Here is a 23271-nt window from a genome sequence, read left to right on the forward strand (position 1 = left end):
CAAAAAAGAAACCTTTTTTTTATTTTCTCACAATAATGGCAAGAATCAGGGATCAGTAGTTTGGAAGCTAAGCTCTCTCAGGAAAAGAGACAGAACAAGAATTAAGCTAGAGAGCATGAACACCTGTGCTTGAATTCTAAGCTGGTTGGGTTGAGGAAGGAAGGACATATGTACCTACGCGTATTCCCAAATTTCATCTAGACTCTGGGTACGACTTTCCCTAAAAAAGAAGAAACAAAAATTGGAGATGTGGGGGTGGAGAGGAGCAGAAAACAAAGGGGGAAGTGCATGAGACACAATTCTTCTGCAGATAGTACAATCTGCCATTTATTTCCCCAACATATACCCTGTACTATAAAAGAGCAGTTGCACAGTATTATTCGGGATCTCTTCTTCCACCTCCAGCCCCATTGTTTCCCAATTCCAAACATAAATAAATAAGAAAGACTTAGATATCTCCCAGTGTGGAGCCCTGCTCTCTGATAGGATTGGGAGGAGAAAGAGAAAAGAGGGAATGCTGAGTCTTTGTTCCATATTCACTTCACTAAGTCCAGTTTGTGGTGTGGTCTGAGAACCTACCTACCATGTATACCATTGTTTCTATTAAAATCATGCTTGGATTTCCACATAATTTTTCTCCAAAGGATACCTAGCAGGAACGCGCTTTGCTCATTTTCCCACTGAAACATGTATCTTTTTGCTTTCCCTTTCTTTAAGTCTGTGATTTCTGTCTGTAATGTGTCCAGTTGCTGATCTCTAAGTGCAGCAAGGTCTCATCAGATGAGGCAATACAGTGGTGCTTTTATTGGGTTCTTTGGGGAGCGCTTCCTGAGTGACTCTCTCTGTCCACAGAACGTGGAAAGTGGTCAGAGGTCATATTGAGACCTGGATTTTATTTAGCAAAAAGTAGTGATTTATGACCTTTGCTAATCACAGATAACATTATGTCTGTAGGTAAATGACCTCAAACGTTCAGAAGTTACAGACAGCACCCCCAAACATACACAAAAACACACACAATATCTTTCAGTGATAGGCATCCACTACATTCAAATGTCAGATAACCCTCTGGCATCCTTTTGATTTGCTTTAGGAATATTGCTTGTGTCTGTATGCATACCTAGGCAAACACACAACTCTTGACCCTACTGACTTTTTGTGTCATTATAGGATAAGAAGGAAGATCGACCTACAATTGTCCTGGGTCTGACCCTAAAAGGAATGCACATTTATCAGGTAATGAAAGAGGTTTTAGTTCCTCATCTTTGAGTTGCTAAACAGTTTTCTCTCACTCTCCCAACCCTATAAAAGTATTTTCACCTCCCTGAAGGCAAAAATACTGGCTGTGTGCATTGTTAACATTCTTTTCTCTTGCCTGAAGGCAATCTAGGCCCCACCCCCCCCCCCCCCCCACTTCTGGGCTCATCCCAGTTTCTGGCCAACTTCAAACCAGGTTCTGTTTGTTATTTTACAGGAGGTAAACCATTCCCGGCAGCTGCTGTATGACTTCCCCTGGTCACATGTTGGAAAGCTGGCATTTCTTGTGAGTATAGAGGAACATCGGTGATTCCATCTCAATGCAGAGCATTGATCCAGAAAATTGTGCAAATATACATTATCATAAAAAACACTCAGACATTTAATAATAAACCTTATGTCTAGATACTGCAGGACATTATGATCCCTGGCCTAGAGAAACACTATATCTAGTTATAGATCTATCTACAAATGTATCTGTGTATTCACATACACACCTTTAATACTGAGGTGCTGAAAGGAATAGGGCAGTGGATCCCTAGGGAGGTAGGGGGAGGACTGCATTATGACCATCATAGACTTATAACTGAAGGGGATGGATCGCAACAGGTTATACAGTCCAGCCTGCTTTTTTTAATAGGTCAGGGAAATTGAGTCCAGAAAAGCTGCAGTGATTTTACCCAATCTCCCAGACAGAGAAATGACAAGCTTAGATTCACACTCAGGTTCTCTGCCTCCAAATTCAGTGCTTTTGACACTGTTCCACATTGTATCTCTCTTTTCCCTCATGAATGAAGTCTGGAACTTTCCATTTCTTTAAGGGTCCTCTGTATCTGGATTAATTCCAGACTCTGATACTGAACCGCCATGATTTTATACCTAGTATGAAAATTGCCACCTATGTATTTGCCACATCCCCTCTTCTCTGATCCTTGTCATAGGGCCTATGGACTTTATATTGTGTGTGTATATATATAATCAGTATATACTCTATACTGATAACTCATCTTCCATCCTGGAGTCCTTGCCCCATCCAGTGACCACCAGATAATCAGTGAACCTGTCAAGCTCTAGATTGAAGGGAAGAGAGTAAGTAGCTTTTAGGCCTAGGAACCTTTTAGAGCATCACAACCCTTTGATTCCAAGAAGAGCAACTCTTTGTTTTACTCAGGGGAAAAAATTTGAGATCCAGCCAGATGGTTTGCCTTCTGCTCGGAAACTGGTCTACTACACGGGCTGTCCATTCCGTTCCCGGCACTTACTTCAATTACTCAGTAACAGTCATCGGCTCTACCTACATATCCAACCAGTGCTAAAACAGATCCGGCAGCTGGAAGAAGCAGAAGGTAGGTTGTGAACAAGAGGCATTCAATAGCATTTAGGCTTTTCTGAAGGAAGCCTTGCCTTTTCTCTTTGGCTTGGTGGCCTGTATGAGTTTGTGAATTAAGTAAGGAAAAAGGCTGGAAGATATGTGTGCAAAAGTTCTCTTTGTTACCCCATATGGTACCTGTAGCCAGATGATAGGAATGTGTATTGCTTTCAGTAATGTGCTATTCTCCCTCTCTCCTGGGAATACTTTGTAGTTTGAGAGAGGGATGAAGGAGGAATTAGTTTGTTCCTTCTCAAAGTCTTATCTCCCACTTTTAATTCTAACAGTTTTCCAGGGATGGGTTTAGATTGCCTTTTGAAAACGGCATTCTTTTCTTCAAATGTAAGTTGGATTTTAAAAAAAAAAAAAAAAAAGCTGGGGACTTGACCAATAAAGCTGTTCTTGTACTTCCTCAAATTCTTCTAACAATTTTTTTTTTTTTTTAGTTACTTTCAGTCTTGTTTGATTCTTTGTCACTTCTTTTGGGGGTTTCTTGGCAAAGATACCGGAGGGATTTGCCATTTTCTTTTGTAGTTCACCTCACAGGATAGGAAACTGAAGCATTAGGGGTAGGTGACTTGCTTAGGGTCTCTGAGGCCAAATTTGAACTCGGATCTTCCACTGTGTCCACTATGTCACTTTCTAGTACATAAACTGAAATTCAAATTGGTTCCCCTCCCAATTACAGTTGTTGGATTCACTCACGTTACCTATTTTCTCAGTCTTTCAAGTTCCTCTTCATCTTACTGCCAGCCTTACATTTATGCCTTTTGCATTACCTTGAATGTTATAGTTGAATTAAGCCCAAATGGCTCTCATTCAGTTTGTAAGGGCCAGCATTCCTGAACTAGAGCTGTTGTCTGTGTGGGGAGGAGCAGGAACAAGGGAGATGGCTTACCAAGTGATGGATGGGCAGAGCCTCCACATTCCTTTGATCTGTAATGAATCCATTTAGCTGAGCTCTGCAATACCTCAGAAACAGTTGCCAAGAATTCCACATGCTTCCATCTCTACTGGTCTTCCCAGCCAGCCCTGGCACTCTTGCTATAATAGAGACAAAATTGTCATAGACATCCATTTTCAATTTCTCCCGAAAACTCAGGTTGAAGAAAGCATTTTAACCAAAGTTTGTCCTGTGTTTCTCTGGATAGAGATTTCAAAAGGCAAATGGTAATAATAGTAATTAATTGTAATCAGCATTTTATGATTGGATTTACTGAGCAGAAGAGGAAGAAGATTGGACTTAGAACTTTGTTTTGCTTCAATCTCTTCAAAGCATAAGTGGGGATATTTGTTGTGTGAAAATTCTTCCTTCCAGAATGGGTGTGGGGGAGGGAGTGCCCTCTTTGGCCGCTTAGTAATAAACAATGATAAGGAGACGATAATTTCTCTTGAAAATATCAATGTGTATCCTTGTAGAGGGTCATCATTTTCAAGCCCATGTGGTCCATCTTCTTGGACCTCAGGCTGATAGTTCTGGTTTTGTTTTTTTTGTTTTCCATCCTCACTAGGGATAGAGATAGGGACTGGATCTATGGGGAATCTATTTTTAGTAGATTTCATTGGTTTAAGGTATTTCCAGGTAAGGAAATTCTTTCCACAAATACAGGCTAACACTTTCATTTTTTCCCTCATCTAAAAAAAAAAAAAAGAAAGAAACTCATTATTTGAACTTAATAAGTACCCCATAAGGTAAGCACTTCTAAGCCCGAATCTGTTCATAAACAGCTTGCTTTTTTTCTTAAAACATGTAGTATGTTCACCATAATATTTCCAAGCTTGTCCTGTTTGTCAGTGTTTCCTGTTTACTTTTGTTTTTTAGTTAATTCCATCACTGTCTTTCCTTCTTCCAAAATTAAGGAAAAAAATAAAATCCCTGAATCAAAGAAATATGCAAGCCAAACAAATCCCCACATTGGCCCTATACAAAAATGTCTTACTTATTCTGCACCATAGCAGGATTTTTCACATGGAAAATGGAATCATGGCATCATGATTACCTTTAAATTGATCAGAATTTGTAAATTCTCTATTCTTTCAGGATTTCTTGTTTTAAAGATATTGAAGTTATTGTATAAATAAATAAAATTTATAAATAAATATTGTATAAATATTACTTATACTTATTCTCTGTGTCTGTTCATGAAATCTTACCATTTCTTTTTGTGTTAAGTTCTTACTGGCACAATAATATTACCTTGACATTCAGATATCATAACTGGTTCAACTATTTCTCATTTAATAGACACCTGTCTAGTTTCCAGCTCTTTGCCATTCCAAAACATATATAGATAGTTTTCTTCTTTCTCTTTCTCTGATTCCTAGTATTGATGTCCAGTGGCCTCCCAGAATGGCTGGAAGAGTTCACAGTTCCACCATAATAGTATTTCAATATTTCTGTTTTTTCACAGCCCTTTGAACAATAATCATTTTCCTTTTTTTATCATCTTGGCCTATCTTGTGGGTATAAGGTTTGCAACCTCAGAGTTTAATTTATCTCTCTTCTGTTAATAGTGATTTGGAGCCTTTTTTCATGTTTTCTGGTTTTCTCCATGTGAAACTGCTTTTTTTGTATACTTTATTAGGGAATGTTCTTTGTTCTTAAATTAGAATCGATTCTGTATATATCTTATTGGTGCTCTGTCAGAGAAAGCTTTTCTCCACCAGCTAATTTCCTTTATAATTATAACAATTTTATTTGTGCAAAAACAGTTTTATGAAATTAGAATTGGCCATTTCTATCCTCTCTGAAAGTTGGAGTATTGTAGTCATCTATAGCATTTAGAAATAGGACCCAAACTCAGCATTTTCTGTTCTTTATCCATTACTGCAGGACATTGTCTTTTAGGTGATCCTTACATATTCTTTTGTTCCTCCTTCATTTATCCTTTCTTCTTGTTTACTGCTCCTTTTAAAAAATTTTTTTTTCCTTGTTTGCCTTTTTAGAAAAGAAGCGTTACCGAGAGTCCTACATCAGTGACACCCTGGAGATGGACCTGGACCAGTCCGACAAACACTCTCATGGGAGTGGGAGCAGCAGGGGCAGTGGCCGGAACCACCACCGGCTCTCCCACCGCTCCACGGACAGCCACGGCAGCTCCCACACCTCTGGCATCGAGGCTGACTCCAGACACCGAGTGTCCGTGGAGATGTCCGTGGACGAGCCCTTTGGCATGGAGCTGGGCCATGGTAAAGAGAGGTTCTGCAGCTCCACCACCAGCCACAGCAGCTCTGGCATAGACAGCAGCAGTAAAGGGAGAACTGAGGATGGTGAGTGAGTGGGGATACCGGGAGTCCAGGAATGGGGAGGTTCTGGCCTCCTAAGAGAGTTTGCTTTGTCTGTGAGGAGCTTAGCTCCCTGAGATCCAGGGATCTCAAATACCTTTTCTTTTGCTTCTTGCTATAGAGGTGGAGGTGATGGTAGATGGACCAGAAGATGTGACAGTAGGTGATCCGTTGGAGAATAACCGATTGGACCGGACACATGAAGGAGTATCTCTGCATGACTGTAAAGGTGAGAACTACTCAATTTCGGAATGTTACCATGGAAAGCTTTCCTTGTTCTACATCCAGCTTAATTATGAGGCTCTGGGCATCCATTTCCTCATAATGTTAAAACAAAAGAATTATATTTTCTTTTATTTCTAATTTATATTGTAATCTTCTTGGGGAAAGAGAGAGGAAGAAGGGAACCTAAGGCATAGCAAGCAGATAACTCCTTGTATTTCTATACTGCTTTAAATATCACAAAGTATTTCTGTGATGTGGAGAGTAAATGGTAGATTTGGAGTCTGAAGACTCTGCTTTCATGTTTCAATTTCTTCTACTTAACTCCCTGTATGACTTTGGACACAGACTTTTCAGGCCCCAGTTTTCTCATCTGTAAAATGAGCATTGAATTAAAGGGCACTGAAAATACCCTTAGTTCTAAATCTTTAACATGAACCTTAAATTTCCCTGTATCATAAAAGAGTGATGAAAGGACTCTTATGGCCATTTTGTAAATGAAAAAAAGACTCATGGACGTGCAATTGATCACACAGCTAAAAATGTCTGAACTAGGATTTTGATCATTACCCACTTGAAGGCAAGTTCTTTTACCATTAAACCATTGCTAGTCTTCAATTTTATCATCATAATTACATTCAAGGTGGTTTTAAAATAAATAATTACTTCCTGAAATATTGATAAATATGATAAATGCTTCCTTCTCAAAATATTGAAGATATGTAATTTGTTTTGTGAGTGGCTTTCCTCATATTTGCTTTGGCAGAAATAAATGGGTATCAATAAAGAAATTCCAAATTGCTTCAAACAACTCATTGTCTGATATATGCAAGCAAGGCAGAGTGAATAAAGGTTCCTGGAGAACAGCATCTTTCAGTGGGTCAATCTGTATGTAGCCCCTGAGGAAAGTGTTTAGCTTCGTACCCTTGAACTTACTTTCAGGGGCAGATTGGCATGGAAGGTTAAGAGTTCTAAGCTTTAACAAGGGAGGGGGAGAGCTGTTGGCTGGGAAATGAGGGGATGAGTCTAGGAACCTGTGGTGGACCATCCTTATTGGCTTTTCTTTTCCTACAGCCTCTCACCAAGAACCTTTTGCTGTGGTGCAGATAACATTGGTCAAGATGAAGGGTCAGAGTGTTGAAGCCCTTAACCAGGTACAAGAGGGTGACTTGTGTGCCAGTTGAATGTCCTTGGTCTTTTTTTTTTTTTAACTTTTTTAAGTATATCCACATAAGTGTTGAACCTTATATTCTTCATCTCTAGTAGATAACAGATGTCATAGTCCAGCTTTTCTACCAACATATGTGGATTAGTACAACTGGGCATTCTTATGCCCCCCTGTGAAGGTTGGAATGTTAACAGCCCAACTTTTTCCTCTTGACTTTACCCCAAACACTAATAACAACACTGGTAACAACATTAATAACTCTGTAGTACCCACTATGTGTCAGGTATTGTACTAGGCGCTTTCTTTACAAATATTCATTCAATCCTTACAACATCTCTGGGAGGTAGGTGTTATTATTATCCCCATTTTACAGATAAGGAAATTGAGGAAAACTTGGCTGAGTGGCTCGGGTCTTCCTGATTCTGTAACCTTGTACTCTAACCACTTCATTACCTAAAACCCTCTCTTGGAGGATGTACCCGAGTAGGTCTCTGTTGAAGGCAGTGATAACTTCTCTTCTCTCCCCCCCCCCCCCCCCCCCCCCCCCCCCCCCCCCCCCCCCCCCCCCCCACACACACACACACACACAGCTTGATTAGAACTCATCTTGTTTTAATACCTTTCAAATCGGTTACCCTTGTTCTTTATTTTGGCCACGTGTCCTCAGGGTATGTATGTTAGGGGTGTAAGGGGCTGAATGCCAGCTACACAGAAAGAAAGCACTTCTTTTAAAAAAAAAAGGATTGTGAAATCTCTCAAATCTGGTTCTACCCAACTGCCTCTAACTCAGAAGTTTTCCTTATTACCATCCTCACAAAGAATTCATTAAGCATCAAATTGCATGTGGTATTGTGTGAGACCCTCTGAAGTAGAAGCCCTACAGATATGACCCTTCTCTCTTCAAGAAACTCAGGAATAATGTCTTAACTGGTGTGGCCTTACCTGTCAATTCTCTGCAAATGGAAAGACAAAAGCATTCATCAGACACAAGGAGTCAGGTGCAAGTTAATAGTATTGGAATTTTAGGGGTGGCAAGGCAGAAATGGTCATTTGGGCCAATATCTAGGAAAGAGGTGCCAGATTTGGGGAAAGCACATGACTTTTTTTTTAAACTGGATTATACTTTAGCCTGGTGCCTATGATATTTTTTGAATTAATTTAACCACATGACTTTGGAAGAGACCAGTTTTTGGAAGCTTTTCATTCCCCAAAGGCGCAGCATGATACTAGTAGATTTTTTTGAGTCTACAAACCTCCCACTCCTTTCTTTGCTCCTCATTTAAGGCTGGTTCCTGGTACACTCCATATTTACTCTGGGAATTGCAGAAAAAAAAAAAATCCTCAATTTCTGACCATATTGTTGATATTCTGGGGACTATGAATGTTGGGTTTTGTTTTTTTTTTTTTTTTTTTTTTTTTTTTTTTTTTTTTTTTTTTTTTTTTTTAACTTTTGTTTCCTTTTTTAGCAAATCCATCATTCAAGTTCCCATGGGCAGAGACTGTCTTATTTAAACTGTATTTTCCCCAGCACTGAATACAGTGATTGTCACAAAGTAGGTGTCTTTTGAATTTGGAAAAACAACTGCTTGGCAGATTTGACCAAGCTTATATGTAGTGTTGCTAACCTTGAATGAGATCTTAGGAGCTGTCTAATCTAACTCATATTTGGATAGTAAGTCTTTTCCCTCTATATTATCTGATAAGTCAATCAGTCAACTAGCATTTAGTAAGCACCAGTTATGTGCTGGCATTGCTCAGTACTGGTGATAGTTTTTTGCTTTTTTTTTTTTTTTTTTTTTTTTTTTTTGCTATCCCCCTTCTCAAGAAGAAAGAAATCTTTTTAAAAAAAATTTTAGAGTCCCCAAAGAACCTCCAGCACCCAAATCTGGTCCAAAGGACCCTGGAACATACATTTCTTACTTTTGATATTTAACAAAACTTAACCACCCAAGTAGCTAGCACATGTAGAAATAAGAGGCAGTGGGTAAGGCGATGAATAGTCAGAAAAATATCAGGCACTTACCATTTGTGTGACCCTTAATAAATTATTTAATCTGTGTCTGTTTCCTCATCTGTAGAATATCAGGAGTTTTTGTGAGGGCCAAATAAGAAATCACTTTGCACTTTTAAATAATACTATAAATGCTAATCATAATTATATATTTTTTTTCTTTTTTGCCCTCAAGAATATAATTGAAGAGATGGGAAAGATAATATCTGGGAAAATGATAGTATTTCCTAGTCAGTAATCCTAGGGCAAAGATCTTGATCACAAGGATGGAATATGGTGCCAGCGATAGGTGGTCTAGCAATACTAAATAGTGATGTCCAGTATTCCCCGGATCTGGTTACTTTTTCATCCCTCCCCACTGGAGTTTGGAGCAGTTTTCTGAGATCTCTCAGTTCAACCTGGTAGGATACATCTACCCTCCCATGATGAGTGTGGCAAATGGGAAGACATTTTAAGATTCAGTTTGTATCTTGTGAAATGGTTGGCAGTTAAGTAAGTACAATGCACCACAGGATCTCCCAGATTTAACCTTATTCAAAGGCTGCCCTCTGCCTTAACCCTCTGGATGATAATTGAATTTGGGACATCCCATGGTACATTGTACGTACTCAATTGCCATTCATCTCTTTTGGAAAGGAGAAGATGAAGCACATAAACTGAATCAAATTAGACACAAATGAACACAGAATCATTTCTTAATCGTGGGATTGTAGCTTTCTGATTAAGAAAATATTTGTAGTGAATTGATAGGGAGAGTCCATCTATACTGGTCATGATAACTCTTTTCATCTTTATCATTAAGTGGTTTTTGAATCTGAATAATTGATTTGTGTTTGGGGTTCTCCCTCTCATATTTTGTTTTTCATCTCGTAGGTCAAAGAGATCAAAGCCAGGGAGTGCTCGGACCACCACAGCCAGAGCCTGGATGATGTCCGCCTCTACCAGCAACGGCATCTGCCCCTGAACGCCAATCTTTCTTCCCCCACTTCTCACAGCTACACTTTTGGCTGCGCCCCGGAGGATAAGCTGGCTACCTATGACTGCGTCTACTCTACGGCTGATTATAAGACCAAGTCTGCCCTCTATGGGAAGAGATCTATGAACTGCCTCTCATTGGATCTTCTGGGAGATCAAATGCCAGAAGAATTCGTAGTTTAGACCAGATTGCTCCAGTATGGAGGTGGTTTGTGGCGTGGTAGTCTATGAGAGAAATGAAGAGGTCACCTCAGGTCTTGTGGACAACTGCAGAAATGCATCCTCTCCTCACAGAGGGAGAATATGATGTGGTGCTCACCATCACCAAGACTACCGGAGTGCACATGATTCATTGAGCACATTTCTGGAGCTGGTTCCTCGCTGTCTTAGACACTGCCCCAGAAGTTTATTTCTGTCTCCTGGGCAGCCTCTGGATTGCCAGACAGAAGGAGCCAGTCATACAAAAACCTTCCATAGAGTGTCAACATTCATAATTACCTTCCACAGAATTCCAGGAAGAGCAAATCTCCAGTTGGACTTTAAATGCCCTTTTCATGTGGTGTGTTAATGTTTTTCCTATAGGTCTTGAAGGTAACTGGGCAATAAAGAGTCATGCAATAAGCATCTATAACATGGAAGACATTGTACCAGGCACTGGGACTAAAGACAAAAACTGAAAGAATAAGAATAAGAAGCTTACATTCTTCTGGAACACAGAAGGTGCTTCAGATTCAGTTGCAATGATGTTTTGGTTCTTCCAGATACATCATGAAACCAAACTCTAGGTTCCCACTGACAACTGAGCCTAAATGGCTTCTTTACCAATTTCTCTCTCTTCCTGCCTCATGGCCAACCAAGGGGAGGATAAGGGGGAGGAGGGAAGAATGAGGTTTTTTTGGGGAGAAACAAGAACTTTCCATCTTGAGGATACCTTTGATTTACTTTTTTGGAAAGTGATGGGGAGTTGAAAGGGAGTGGCAGTAGGCAAGAAATGTGTCAACAGTAATTAGTATTTTAGGTTCAGAATGAAGAGCCCTGGAATCTCAGAGCTTCAGCTCTGTACCGCTAGCTCACTGAGGCTGGCCAGCCACCTGGGTAGTTCTGTATCACTGTTTCCTTGTCTACAAAATTGTAAAATTTGATGACTCTAGAAAGTTGACTGTGCTTGAATGGAAAGAGTCCTGTACTTATACATTTAAAGCATAACACAGGTTTGACTTCAGGAATGTATGAATGTGTTGTTTGCATGAATGCTATTCTCAAGGGAGTGAGAAAGTTGGTCACTTTCTACTGGTAGGGTTCCCAAATTAAGCTTTTCTGTTGCTTATTGTTTGGGGCTACTTGGGCTTGCTTTTTCCTTTTTGAATGACTTCTTTGAAACTAGCTAAGCTCAAATCTCTCAGCTAATAGTCTAACATACATTGACATCTGAAATTTCCTTCAATCATATGTGCCAATGAAAAGACAGGCAGAGTCCCTCACCTAACGAGTACCTTCCGTTTCACCTACATCAGGTGACATTAATAGTATTCAAATCTGTTCTTGTTTCATGAATATGGATCTTGAGAGATTATTAGACATGAAAGCATCACAACTTTAGACCATAAAGTTAATCTCCTAGGCAGGGCTTTCTTGGTGTTTCCCTTTTAAAATGGTAACAAGAATGAGATCAAAGTAGTCATTTTACTGAGTCTCCTAAACAGAATATTCTTAAATAGAGAATGGTGTAATTTTGTTAGTAATTAGCCCATCCTGTGCATTGATCCTTTAATGACTGACTTTTTTCTTTCTTTTCTTTTCTCCCTTCATTCTTTCCTCTCTCCCTTCCTTCCAACAAATTTCTCATGTGCTGAAATAATAGAAAGTTCCTTGTAAATCCCTATCTGACATCCTGACATTCTGAAATGGGGGCAGATCTATGGAATTTTCAGCATTGTAGTCAGTGATCAATGTCTTATAAAGTTAACTGGAGACTCCTGGGAAATTCACCAGTCAGTTTTGCCACAGTACCTGCGTTGCGGTAATACATTGAATGAGTTTAGAGTCTGAACTCAAGACTCCTCAAGCTGGGGAAGCTGGCCTTTCTGCAGCCACCATTGTTGACTCCATAAATATATAGACAAACCTGAGTAACTATCTTCCTATTGCTTTTTTCCCCCCTCCAAGACTTATGTACTTCCATTTAAGCAATGTCACTTTTTTTTCTTAATTTAAATGAGTTTATATCTTTAGGTCAAGTTGTGTTTCTGTCTCTGTCGGTGCTTTTTAGTTGTCCATGGTGATAGTTTCTTGAAAAACGTTAATAATGGGGCATACCTATAAATGATGAATTTATTGACCTTAAACTACAGTCACTATCAAAGCAAACATAGTTCATCTTCTTCATGGGCAGGAATGGGGTGAGGGACTGGAAGAAGATAGTCATTCATTCTGCTTTGGGGCTCAATATGGTACCATCAATCATGAGGCATTATGATGGTGTGCAGGTATACATGCAGGGTCCCAAAATTTTTTTTGCTATTAATTATTGTGCTCCTTCAGTCTTCTAGTATCTTCAAAGGAATGTATTCCTTCTTCCTCCCTAGATCATGATAAATAAGAAAACATTTTCCTCTCCCCGATTCCCTTACAGGCTCTCCACTGAAAGTGAGTCAGCTTCAGTTACAGGTGGCCTTGCTCCCCATGTCATCCATCAACTTCTTGTCATTTGGGTATTTGCTGTGTAGCCTGTTAAAAGGCATGGATCATTTTAATAGACAGGCCTGTCTGCATCACCTGATAGGAAAGTGGAGTCTTACATTTGTGTTCTTTGCAGAATGGACACAATGAAAAAAAAGTGTTTTGTTTTGTTTTTTATATATATACTTATTCACTGCTCCTTCACAGGACAAGAGCTGCATGAATTCTGCTACCTGTCTTCAAAGCAGCCCCTTCTGCTTGCTTCTAAGTACAGCTCTGCTGGGAGAAATGCTGCACTTTTGAGTTGTATAGCAGGGATTTCATGCTGGTGGTCCATGTATATTTTTATTTATTGGTAATAACCATGGGCTGTTGTCCCCTCCCTACACAACCCCACTTGTACTTTGAACGAGGAAGATAGTATTCATTTTTGTTTAGGCAGAACTGATCTATATTTTGTTATTTTATATTTCTAAAGTATTAATATTGAATCACTGTGAAACCATTCTTATGCAAGATTCTTGTAACCATGGAACATTGTTATCTTTATTAGTACTATATTTTGTATCTTGATTATATACCTGGTTCACATTGTTCATATTAAAGCTTTTTTGGGGGGGGAGGGACTGGGTAGGGCAGACATTTAAGACACAGTATTCTGGATGGTTTATACTCCTGTGCTATCTTCACTGTACTGAAACGTGTTGCTTCTCCTTTCTGTGAAAGGAATCTTTGTATATATCATGCACATGTAATAAAGAACTGAAAAATGTGTGCTTCATTCTTTTTATCAGAAGGGCAGCAAGGAGAGGAAGAAGCTTGGTCTTACAGCATGAGGTAGGGCTCTAGATGCCATATGAAGACTTTGGGAGAAAGCCCTGCTTCCGGCTTTGTTCCAGTTGCCAGCAGGAATTACCAAGTTTGGACAAAGGTGGCTGGGAATAGTTATCCCATATGGTGGTCAAGGTTGCTTAAAAGGGCAGCAATGACTGGTTAAGAGCAAGTGTCCACCAATTACTTTGCAAAGTTGTGATTTGTAGAGATCTATCCATCCATCCTCCATCCCCAAGCTTTCTGACTTGCTGAAAGCAGCCTCATCTCCACATATTCTAGTGAGATCTGTTAAAGATAAAGCTTAGCTTAAAAAAGCCAAGGTCTCCCATTGCATCCAGGACCATCTCCAGTCGTCATGATCTATATCTTGCCACTGGACCCAGGTGACTGGGGAAGAAAATGAGGGTGGATGGCTTTGCATAGCCCTCCCTCTCAAACTCCCTTGCATGCCATAGCATCACCTTCCTGATGTCATGATCCTCTTGAGAAAGGACAATTGACTACAACATTTGGCCAAATATTTTTAACGTGATACATACTAGTCATGTGCTTTCTCGGAGGCTGTCTCTTTTTAAATTAATATGACAATTAGTGAAATACTTAACTACAAATGGAAGCTATTGTGATTACTGTATTCCCCAGTGCTTAGCACATAATAAACACTGAAGTACTTTGTATTTACCTACTGCTACTATCTTGTAGAAGCAATATGTCATGAAGAAAGTTTCAGAGTTTTAAGTTCTGAGTTCAAATCCCTAAATTGTCTTGGTTCAAATTCTTCAGTTCTTTCTGGGTGACCTCAGATAAGTCAGTTCCTGCTTATTCCAGTCAATTAAAATGAGATGTTCAAGTTGCTGTAACAAAAGCATGTTGCTTCAATAGATGGATGAAACAGAAATTAGAAATAAAGGCAATGAGACCACCTTTTCCCTCGACTTACATTTTATTGGAGAAATACAACATTTACACAAGAAAAAAGCATAGTTTGAGTTAGAGGGTAACCAAAAAAGACTTTTCATAAGAGTAGAAGCAGAGTTAAGCCTTGAAGAAAGCTCCAAACTTTTTTTTTTTTTTAATTTTGGTTATTTTGTACTTGAGGAACACCATTAACATTCATTTCCCGCTACCCTCTGAATTCATTATTTTTAATAAAAATTTGGGACATTCATGTAAAACAAATTCACACATCCAAAAAAGTAAATGTCATTCTGCATAGTGACATCTTTTCTGTCAAATAACTTTAAGTTAAGAATTCTAAGAAGCAGAGGGGGAAATGAGATATATTCTCTGTATGCGGAGAAACCAACTCTAGAATGGCATCCTATTCCAAATTCACCAAGTACCTGAAAATGTAGATCTACTGCTTAGGAGAGACAAAGCTGGATGTGTAGATTTGGGAGCCTTCTATCTAGGAATGATAACTTACAGGAACTGATGAAATCACCAAGAAAAAGAACATGAAGAAGATTCAGACAAAAATTCAGACAAATTCAGGGATTAGCACCACTTCTCTATAAGGAGACTGAGAGGATCAACTACACATGTATGAGCACAGGAATCCAGGGCAAGGAGGTGGTCAATGCTGGCAAACGCTGCAGAGAATCCAGAAATATGCAAACAGAAATAGCCAGAATATTAAGCAAACTGTCATCTTGAGGAAGAAGTTTGGAGTTAAAGGGTAACCAAAAAAGACTTCTCATAAGGGTGAAAGCAGAGTTAAGCCTTGAAGAAAGCTCCATTTTTTTTTAAATTTTGTTTATTTTGTACTTGACAAACACCATTAACCTTTACTTCCCACTCCCCTCTGACTTCATTTTTAATAAAAATTTATGACATTCATGTAAAACAACATTACACATGCTAAAAAGTAATGTCATTCTGCAGAGTGAATGCAAGGGATCCACTATAGATAGTGGATAGGGGTGAACTTTGTAGTTAAAGAGATCTGTCTCTGACATATACAATGTGTATGACTCCAGATAAGTCTGTGAACTTTTCAGTATCTCCAATCAGTTCAAAAATTTTAAATTACAGACATACGTTCCCAAAATGGGCAATGTATGCTTGACTAATGTCCCCCTTTCCAGTCTTTGCTCCCCTCACATGACCAGTATGCTATTTCAAGTATTCCTCTCCCTGCTACACTCGTGAAATTACACATCCAGACCAAACAAACCAACCCACAACACTCTGGGGAGAGGAATTTCAAGTACTGGTGGGGTTGGGTGGCAAGGTGAAGCTGGCCCTGAGGGAGGGGAGACTGAGGAGGAAGGAGTCATCTGTAAGGAGGGTAGAGGGATGGGAAAGTGTGCCCCAATGGGAGCAGTGACTAAGGAAAGGAGGTCCAATTGGGGCATCCAACTGAAGGTTCAGTACTTTGATAGAGGAAAGGAGTTGGTATTAGAACTTTAGGAACTAAGCTCATGATTTACTGATGGAGAGCCTTGTATAATTTCTTGTAAATGGGATGAATCAACACACAGGTACAGACTCATTAATTTATCTTGGCAAAAAGAGAACCACTAGTACACACTTACAGAACAGAATGGATGCCTATCCCCAACCACTGGCCTTGTGGGAACAACCACCAAGTGATACACTATTGTACCAAGGCAGGAAATCTAAATTCTAGTCTGACTCTGCCTTATCCCTATGTGATGACATAGAACAAGGCACTGGAGTTCAGTTTCCTGATCAGCAAAATGAGGAAAATGAGTCAAGTGATCTATAATATGGTCCATTCCTGAAATGTTGGGATTCTTGGCTTTCCTCAATTTCACTTCAATTTTTCATGTAGATCTGGGCAGAATGTGCATTCCTCAATTGTGCCATCAGAGGGCAGTGGCGGTGCATTACACTGCTTCCACTGCTTTGAGTCTAATAATTATCTGCAAGGAACAATTTTTTAATATTTATTTTTTAGAATCGTATTGTAAAACTAGGATTAGGAAGGATCTCCAAGCCATCTAGTCTGCCCCTTCACTTTTAATATGAGGAATCTGAGGTCCATGGAGATTTAGTGACTTTTGGTGACTTACCCAAAATCACAGGATTCTGAGTTTGACCAGAGACTGGAACTTCTCTCCCCTTACTCCCATTCCAACTCTTGTTCCCTGCACACACTCAATAAACTTCAATGGCTCCTATAACCTTCAAGATCAAATATAAAATCCTCTGTTTGACATTCAAAGACCTTCATAATCTGCTACCCTCCCCACCTTATCTCACACTCCAACACATACTCTTTTATCTACTAATTTACACAAGATATACCATCTCTCGATTCTGGCTATTTTCACCAGCTGTCCCCCCTGCCTGGAATTCTTTTCTTCCTCATCCCTGCCTCCTGGTTTTCCTCAAGTCCCAGCTAAAGTTCTATCTTCTGCAGAAGCTTTCTAGTCCTGCTTAATCTTAGTGACTTTCCTCAGAGCATCCTGGATTTGTTCTGTCCATATCTCTTTTGTACATAATTGTTTGCATGATGTCTCCCCTAATAGATTGTAAATCTTTGCTTTTCTTTGTATTGGTGTCTAGTACTTTGCAAGAGTCTTAATAAATGTTAATTGACTTATAAGGAAACTGAGTCCCAGAGAGATTAAGCTATTTGCCTAATATCCCAGAGAAGCTAAGAGGCAGAGGAGAACTTGAAACTTAAGCTCTCTCCTGTCCTCATCCCACCCTCAAACAAATTTCAAAATCAGTGCACTCTTCTTGAAGCACATCCTCAAGGTAAAATATCTTCATAAAAAGGACAGCCGAGATTTTCAGCCAGAGTTGCTAAGGAGACAGTGATGGGGAATTATTATTTGAACACATTTTATTCAGTGGTACAAAATATCTCATTTTCTAAGGAAATAACTAAAGGCAAAAAAAATCAAATGAATGAAATTGAGCAACAAATAATGGATTTGGAACAAGAGCTCTAAAAACTTGTGACTGAAAATCAGCTTTTTCAAGGGAGAATTCATGGTCGGTTAAGGGAAAAACCAAGAGTGTTTAGAGATACTGGAAGAAGGGGATTAGAAAACGGCTTATGAATGCTGGTACCAAATAAATTTGTTCATTTGTGATCTTTAGTGAGATTTCTCAGGAGAATATAGCAATGTCCACGTAGGCATTTTTTTTTCTTTTGCTTATCCTCCAGGGCACCCAGGGCCAGGCGTCCGGTACTGGTATTTCCAGGAAAAGCCAAATGATAGTGCCAAATTGTCTCTAATGTGAACCTTGCCGGTTCAGGGCAGGCCAGCAGCCAAGTGGTATGGATGTGGTCAAGAAAAACTCCCTGTGTGTTTAGCAGACAGAAGACATCCAGTGACCGCCAGCTGACCCAGAAAAAAACACTCATTCCGAAGGGGTGACTCAGATTTTTGACCTTTTTTGAGCTGAAGACCCATTGGCAGAAATTGAGGATTATGCCAAATGACTGTCAATGACTTGTTTGAAACTGAGCTGTGGACCATCATCTCTGTTGCATCGACTAATTGGGGGAATACAGTTAGCCATTGAGGCTTTGCTGTTCCTCAAAAAAGACAAAGCCTCCAGATTAGGCAAAATTGAGACCAGTTCAGTTCCTCAGAACTAAGGGGAGCTAGAAATGAGCTTTGTCTAATAATCTTCCTTCTGTTCTTGGTGGAGCCAAGGTCTTGGCTATGTCATTGAGATACCCTTTCTGAGAACTCTGTCACAACCAAAAGCTCCAGTTGATGAGATGGTGATGAGGTTCTACATCATTGGAAGTCTTCAAATATTAGTGATATTTGAAGTGAAGTGAAGTGATAAAATCACTTTGGGGAGAATTAATGATTTAGACAGGAACTGACAAGACTTAGCTTAAATCCCACCTGCTTCACAATGTTTTTCCTCCTCTTCCTTCCCCCAATGTCTTTCCTTTGAGATTACCTGTCATTTACACTATGTATATTTTGTATGTAGATAGTTGTTCATGTATTGTCTCTTTCATTAGAATTCAAGTTCTGTATGGTCTATGAAAGGGAATCTTGATTTGTAAATTCTATAATTAGGGGAAATGTTTTTATCTTTCTTTTGTATCCCAGTCCCTAACACATTTATTTCAGTCATGTCTCATTCTTTGTGATTCTGTTTGGGGGTTTTCTTGGCAGATACTGGAAGTAGTTTGCATATTCTCTAGTTCATTTTACAGATGAGGAAACTGAGGCAAACAGGGATAAATGACTTGGTCAGGATTATACAACTGGTATCTGAGACCAGATTTGAATTCAGGAAAATGAGTTTCCTCCTAACTCCAGGCCTACAGCTCTAAATATTGTACTATCTAGCTGCCCCTAATAAGCACTCAATAAATGCTTGTTGACTGACTAATTAAATCCTGAGATTTAAGGAAGATAGTGTAGTATTAATGAGATCATTTTAGTTGCAGAGTGAAAGAATTTAAGTTCAAATTCCATCTCTGATGCTTACTATTTGGGTAAATTATTTAACTTCCCTGTGGCCTAGTTTTCTCATCTATAAAATAGGGGGACTGGAGTGGAAAGATTAGTAAATTGTCTAAGTCCTTTCAAGCTCTAAATACATGATCTTCAATTCTGATGGACATGGCTCTTTCCAACATAGAGATGATTCAGATCTTGTGATGAAGAGAGCCATCATGCAGAGTGAAGACTGTGGGAACTAAGTGTGGACCACAACATAACATTCTCACTCTTTCTGTTAGTGTTTGCTTGCATTTTCTTTCTTTCTTGGTTTTTTTTTTCTTTTCTTTATCTGATTTTTCTGGTGCAGCAAGATAATTGTATAAACATATAATATATTGAATTTAACAGATATTTTAACATATTAACATGTATTGGACTACCTGCCATCTAGGGGAGGAAGTGGGGGGAAGAAAGGAAAAATTTGGAACACAAGGATTTTCAAGAGTCAATGTTGAAAAATTATCCATGCATATGTTTTGTAAATAAAAAGCTTTAATAATTTTTTTTAAATACATGCTCTTTTTTAAAAATTTACTTAATGTTATTTTCCTACTTACATGTAAAAATAATTTTCAACATTTATTTTTGTAAGATTTTGAGTTCCCCTGTTATGGACTTGGTTATTTTCAACAATGAAGTGATTCAGGGCAATTCCAATAGTTTTGTGATGGAGGATTGAATGTGAATCCAGCATAGTATTTTTACTTTTGTTGTTGTTGTTTGTTTTTTTTTCTTTCTCATTTTTTCCCCTTTTGATCTGATTTTCATGATAAATGTGGAAATATATTTAGAAGAATGTTTAACCTATAATGGATTATTTGCTGTCTAGGGGAAGAGGGAGGAACACAAAGTGTTCCAAGGGTGAATGTTGAAAAATATCTTTGCATGTATTTTGAAAACTAAAAAGCTATTATAAAAAGAAAGACTCCCCCTCCCCAAAAAATAAGATTTTGAGTTCCAATTTTTCCCCTCCCTCCTTTACTTCTCCCTTCTCCAAGAGAGCAAACAATGATATACCTGTTATACAAGTACAAGTTATATATGTACAATTATTTTGAACAAATTTCCATATTAGTCATGTTGTAAAAGAAAAATCAGAACAAAGAGGAAAAATCAGGAATAAGAAACAAACAAACAAAAAAAAGGTTAAAATGCTATTGAGAGAAATAATTCATTTGGATTCCTATTCTATTCCAATCCTTATTAATCAATATGATAGAATCATATCAAAGTTCTGTGTATAAATAAGGCCCCAGAGCTGTGAGTTCTAGATTCTAAGTTCACTTGCTTAACTCTAGGAGGTTAACTAAAGGTCCTCTATCCTCTTCTCCCTCCCACCCTTTTTTTTTTTGCCTTGTGATGTTGACCAAGCCTAATGTGGCAGAAATGGCAATTACATGGAAAATCCCTCAAATATTTTTGAACCTCCAGACCAATCAATAGAATCCAGACCAACCAATAGAATTGGACAAGGGTGTCCAATAAGAGCAGATGACCATCTTGTGACTACTTAGGTCACTGATTGTGATAGCTTATACCATTTCTTCCTGCCCAAATTAAGGAGAAGTCTGTCCATCTTATGTGGAGATATTCCTTGTTTCACCTAACTGGTAATTCTACTGGTATTCATATTTTAGCCAATGTTGTTTTAGCCAATATGTTAGCCAATGAAATCGCCATTCTATATTTAGCATAACTATAACCCTATAAACGTACAACCCTAAGGGGAGGTGACATCTCAGACTGTGAGGAAGATCTAAGGTCCACTTCATTAGAGGGGACTATGGACCCTTTAATAAAATGTTATTGTCTCAGAGCTCTACCTCAGTCTCTTATTGTAGGTGGGATCATTTTAATCCCCACATTATGCTTCAATCTGCTTTCAGTCTCCAGAGCTCTCTCTCTGGATGCAAATGGCTAAATATATGTTCTCTTGAAACCTTTTTTCTTTTATATATTTTAAAGTTCAGTTTGGTTAAAGCAAAGGGTATTTGAAGAGAAATAGGATGACCTGGGACAAGTAACAGTTCTTCTGGGCTTAGTTTGCTTATTTGTAAATTGAGGAAATTAGCCTGGAGAAATGAACAAGCTCTTATCCCAGGCACTGTCCTGGTGAATGCTGAGGGTACAATACTAAAGGAAAATAGTTTCTGCCTGTTAGATTCCATTCTAATGGGCCATGATCACACAGGGAAGGTAAGAGCCAAGGAAAGAAATTTTGATTTGAAGTGTCAGGAATTGTGGTTGAAACCATCAGGAAGTTCATTGTCAGATCCTTTTGAAAAGCAAAGTAAGAATAAAAGTAAGAGATGTTGAGTAGTGAGGGGTTATGGCAAGGGTGGAGGGGTGGAGGGATAGTCAGTTCACAGGTGGCAAGATGCTCCTTAATTTCATGGTGGATTTGATAAGATGCATTACCTAAGACTAGATAGGTAATTGGGGATAACATGAGTCTTACTCCTTCACCTACCAATTAAGATAACTCAGATGTTTCTAAAGTCATCTTCCAGTACTAGACCTATGATACCTCAGAAAGGTATCAGAACCTCAGATTTAGGACCTCAGGAACCATCTACTGCAAGTCAGAGCTTGATTGTGGAGGACTTGAATGTCACGCTGAGTCCAGCAGATAGCAGCAATCCATTGATGATGTATGACTGGGGATGTGCACTACTGTTTGTAAAAAAGAGCAGATGAGACAATGTGGACAGATAGGGAAACAGCCAGAATCTATGTCATGAATAGTTAGAATGGGAATGTTTTATCTTAGAGAAGAAAAGATTTCTATGGGAAGGGAAGGGAAGAGATGAAGTAACTGTATTCAAGTATCTGAGGGAAGAACCAGAAGTAATGGATGGAACCTACAAAGGAATAAATTAAGGAAAAACTGTCCAAAAGTGGAATGGGCTGCCTGGGGAGATAGTGGGTGGGTTCCATCCCCTTGGAAGTCTAGGCCAAGGCTGGATGGCCATTTGTCCAGTGTGTCATATGGGGGATTCCTTTTCCTCATGACCTCCAAGGCCTCTGTCAGTTCTCATATTCTGTGATTCTTGGACAGCCCTAATGGAAAGAAGTGAGCTTTTAATCATGTAGATTTTTTTTTTCCCCTATCACTGCTTTGTTTTGTTCTCGTCTTACCCACACTTTAAAAAATGTAGATAGATTGTTGTGCAATGCCTGAAACCTGTACAAGCTTGTGAATGTGTTAAGTAGGAAGGGGATTTTTACCCTCTAGGTCTCCAAATACAGACATGTGCAGATGTGCATGTGTGTCAACCCAACCTACCTCCACCCACTCACATTCCTTTTCTCAGCAACTCCTCTGCCTAGAATCCCAGGATCCCAGAGCTTGAAGGGATCTCCCAAACTGTCTAGAGCAACCCTAATCTGACCAAAGAACCTTTGATAACATCTTCCAGACTCTTTCTGAATACATTGAATGAGAGGAAAGTCACCCCCTCTCCTGTAAGTTTATTCCATATTTGGAGAGTTCTAATCATTAAGAAGGTTGGGGTTTTTTCCTTCCTCACATCAAGTGCTGATCTGTCTTTGTGCAACTAGTTACTCCTGCTCCTACTCCTGCCTTTTGAGCCAAGTAGGATAGATTTAATCCTTCTTCCACGTGATAGTTCTTAAAATATTTGAAGATAACTGTTATGAATACGATGAAGCCAGGAGAAGCCTGCACCACCCAAGAGCAAAAGCAAGTCATCTCAAAGCAGAAGGCAAGTCAGAGAGCATTCCAATTTCCATGAAGTTCTCATCTTCTACGTTCAGCAAACTAGCACCACCTCAAACTTTCCCAGTTCCTGAGATAGTGAATCTTTTTTTTATTAAAACTTTTTATTTTCAAAACATATGCATAAGAAATTTTCAATATTCACCATTGCAAAATCTTGTGTTGCAAATTTTTTTCTCTCTCCCTTCTCTTCACTACTCCCAAGATGGCAAGTAATCTACTATTATGTTAAACATGTGCAGTTCTTCTGTACATATTTCCACAATTATCATGCTGCGC

At 39.0% G+C, this 23271-nt stretch overlaps 1 protein-coding gene across 3 annotated transcripts in view; it reads left to right on the plus strand.

The window, feature by feature from the left end:
- Positions 1-14112, plus strand: part of FRMD1 (FERM domain containing 1) — an 84727-nt gene extending 70615 nt beyond the window's left edge. For all 3 annotated transcript variants that reach the window (XM_023503330.2, XM_023503331.2, XM_031937467.1), the window contains exons 8-14: positions 1171-1236; positions 1475-1543; positions 2429-2603; positions 5573-5896; positions 6033-6140; positions 7208-7287; positions 10186-14112. In XM_023503330.2, the coding sequence (XP_023359098.1) occupies positions 1171-1236; positions 1475-1543; positions 2429-2603; positions 5573-5896; positions 6033-6140; positions 7208-7287; positions 10186-10470 (1107 nt within the window). In that variant the 3' untranslated portion in view covers positions 10471-14112. The remainder of the gene's footprint in view (positions 1-1170; positions 1237-1474; positions 1544-2428; positions 2604-5572; positions 5897-6032; positions 6141-7207; positions 7288-10185) is intronic.
- Positions 14113-23271: the final 9159 nt, after the last annotated feature.

Source organism: Sarcophilus harrisii, chromosome 4 (assembly GCF_902635505.1).
Source record: "Sarcophilus harrisii chromosome 4, mSarHar1.11, whole genome shotgun sequence".
Taxonomy (NCBI): domain Eukaryota; kingdom Metazoa; phylum Chordata; class Mammalia; order Dasyuromorphia; family Dasyuridae; genus Sarcophilus; species Sarcophilus harrisii.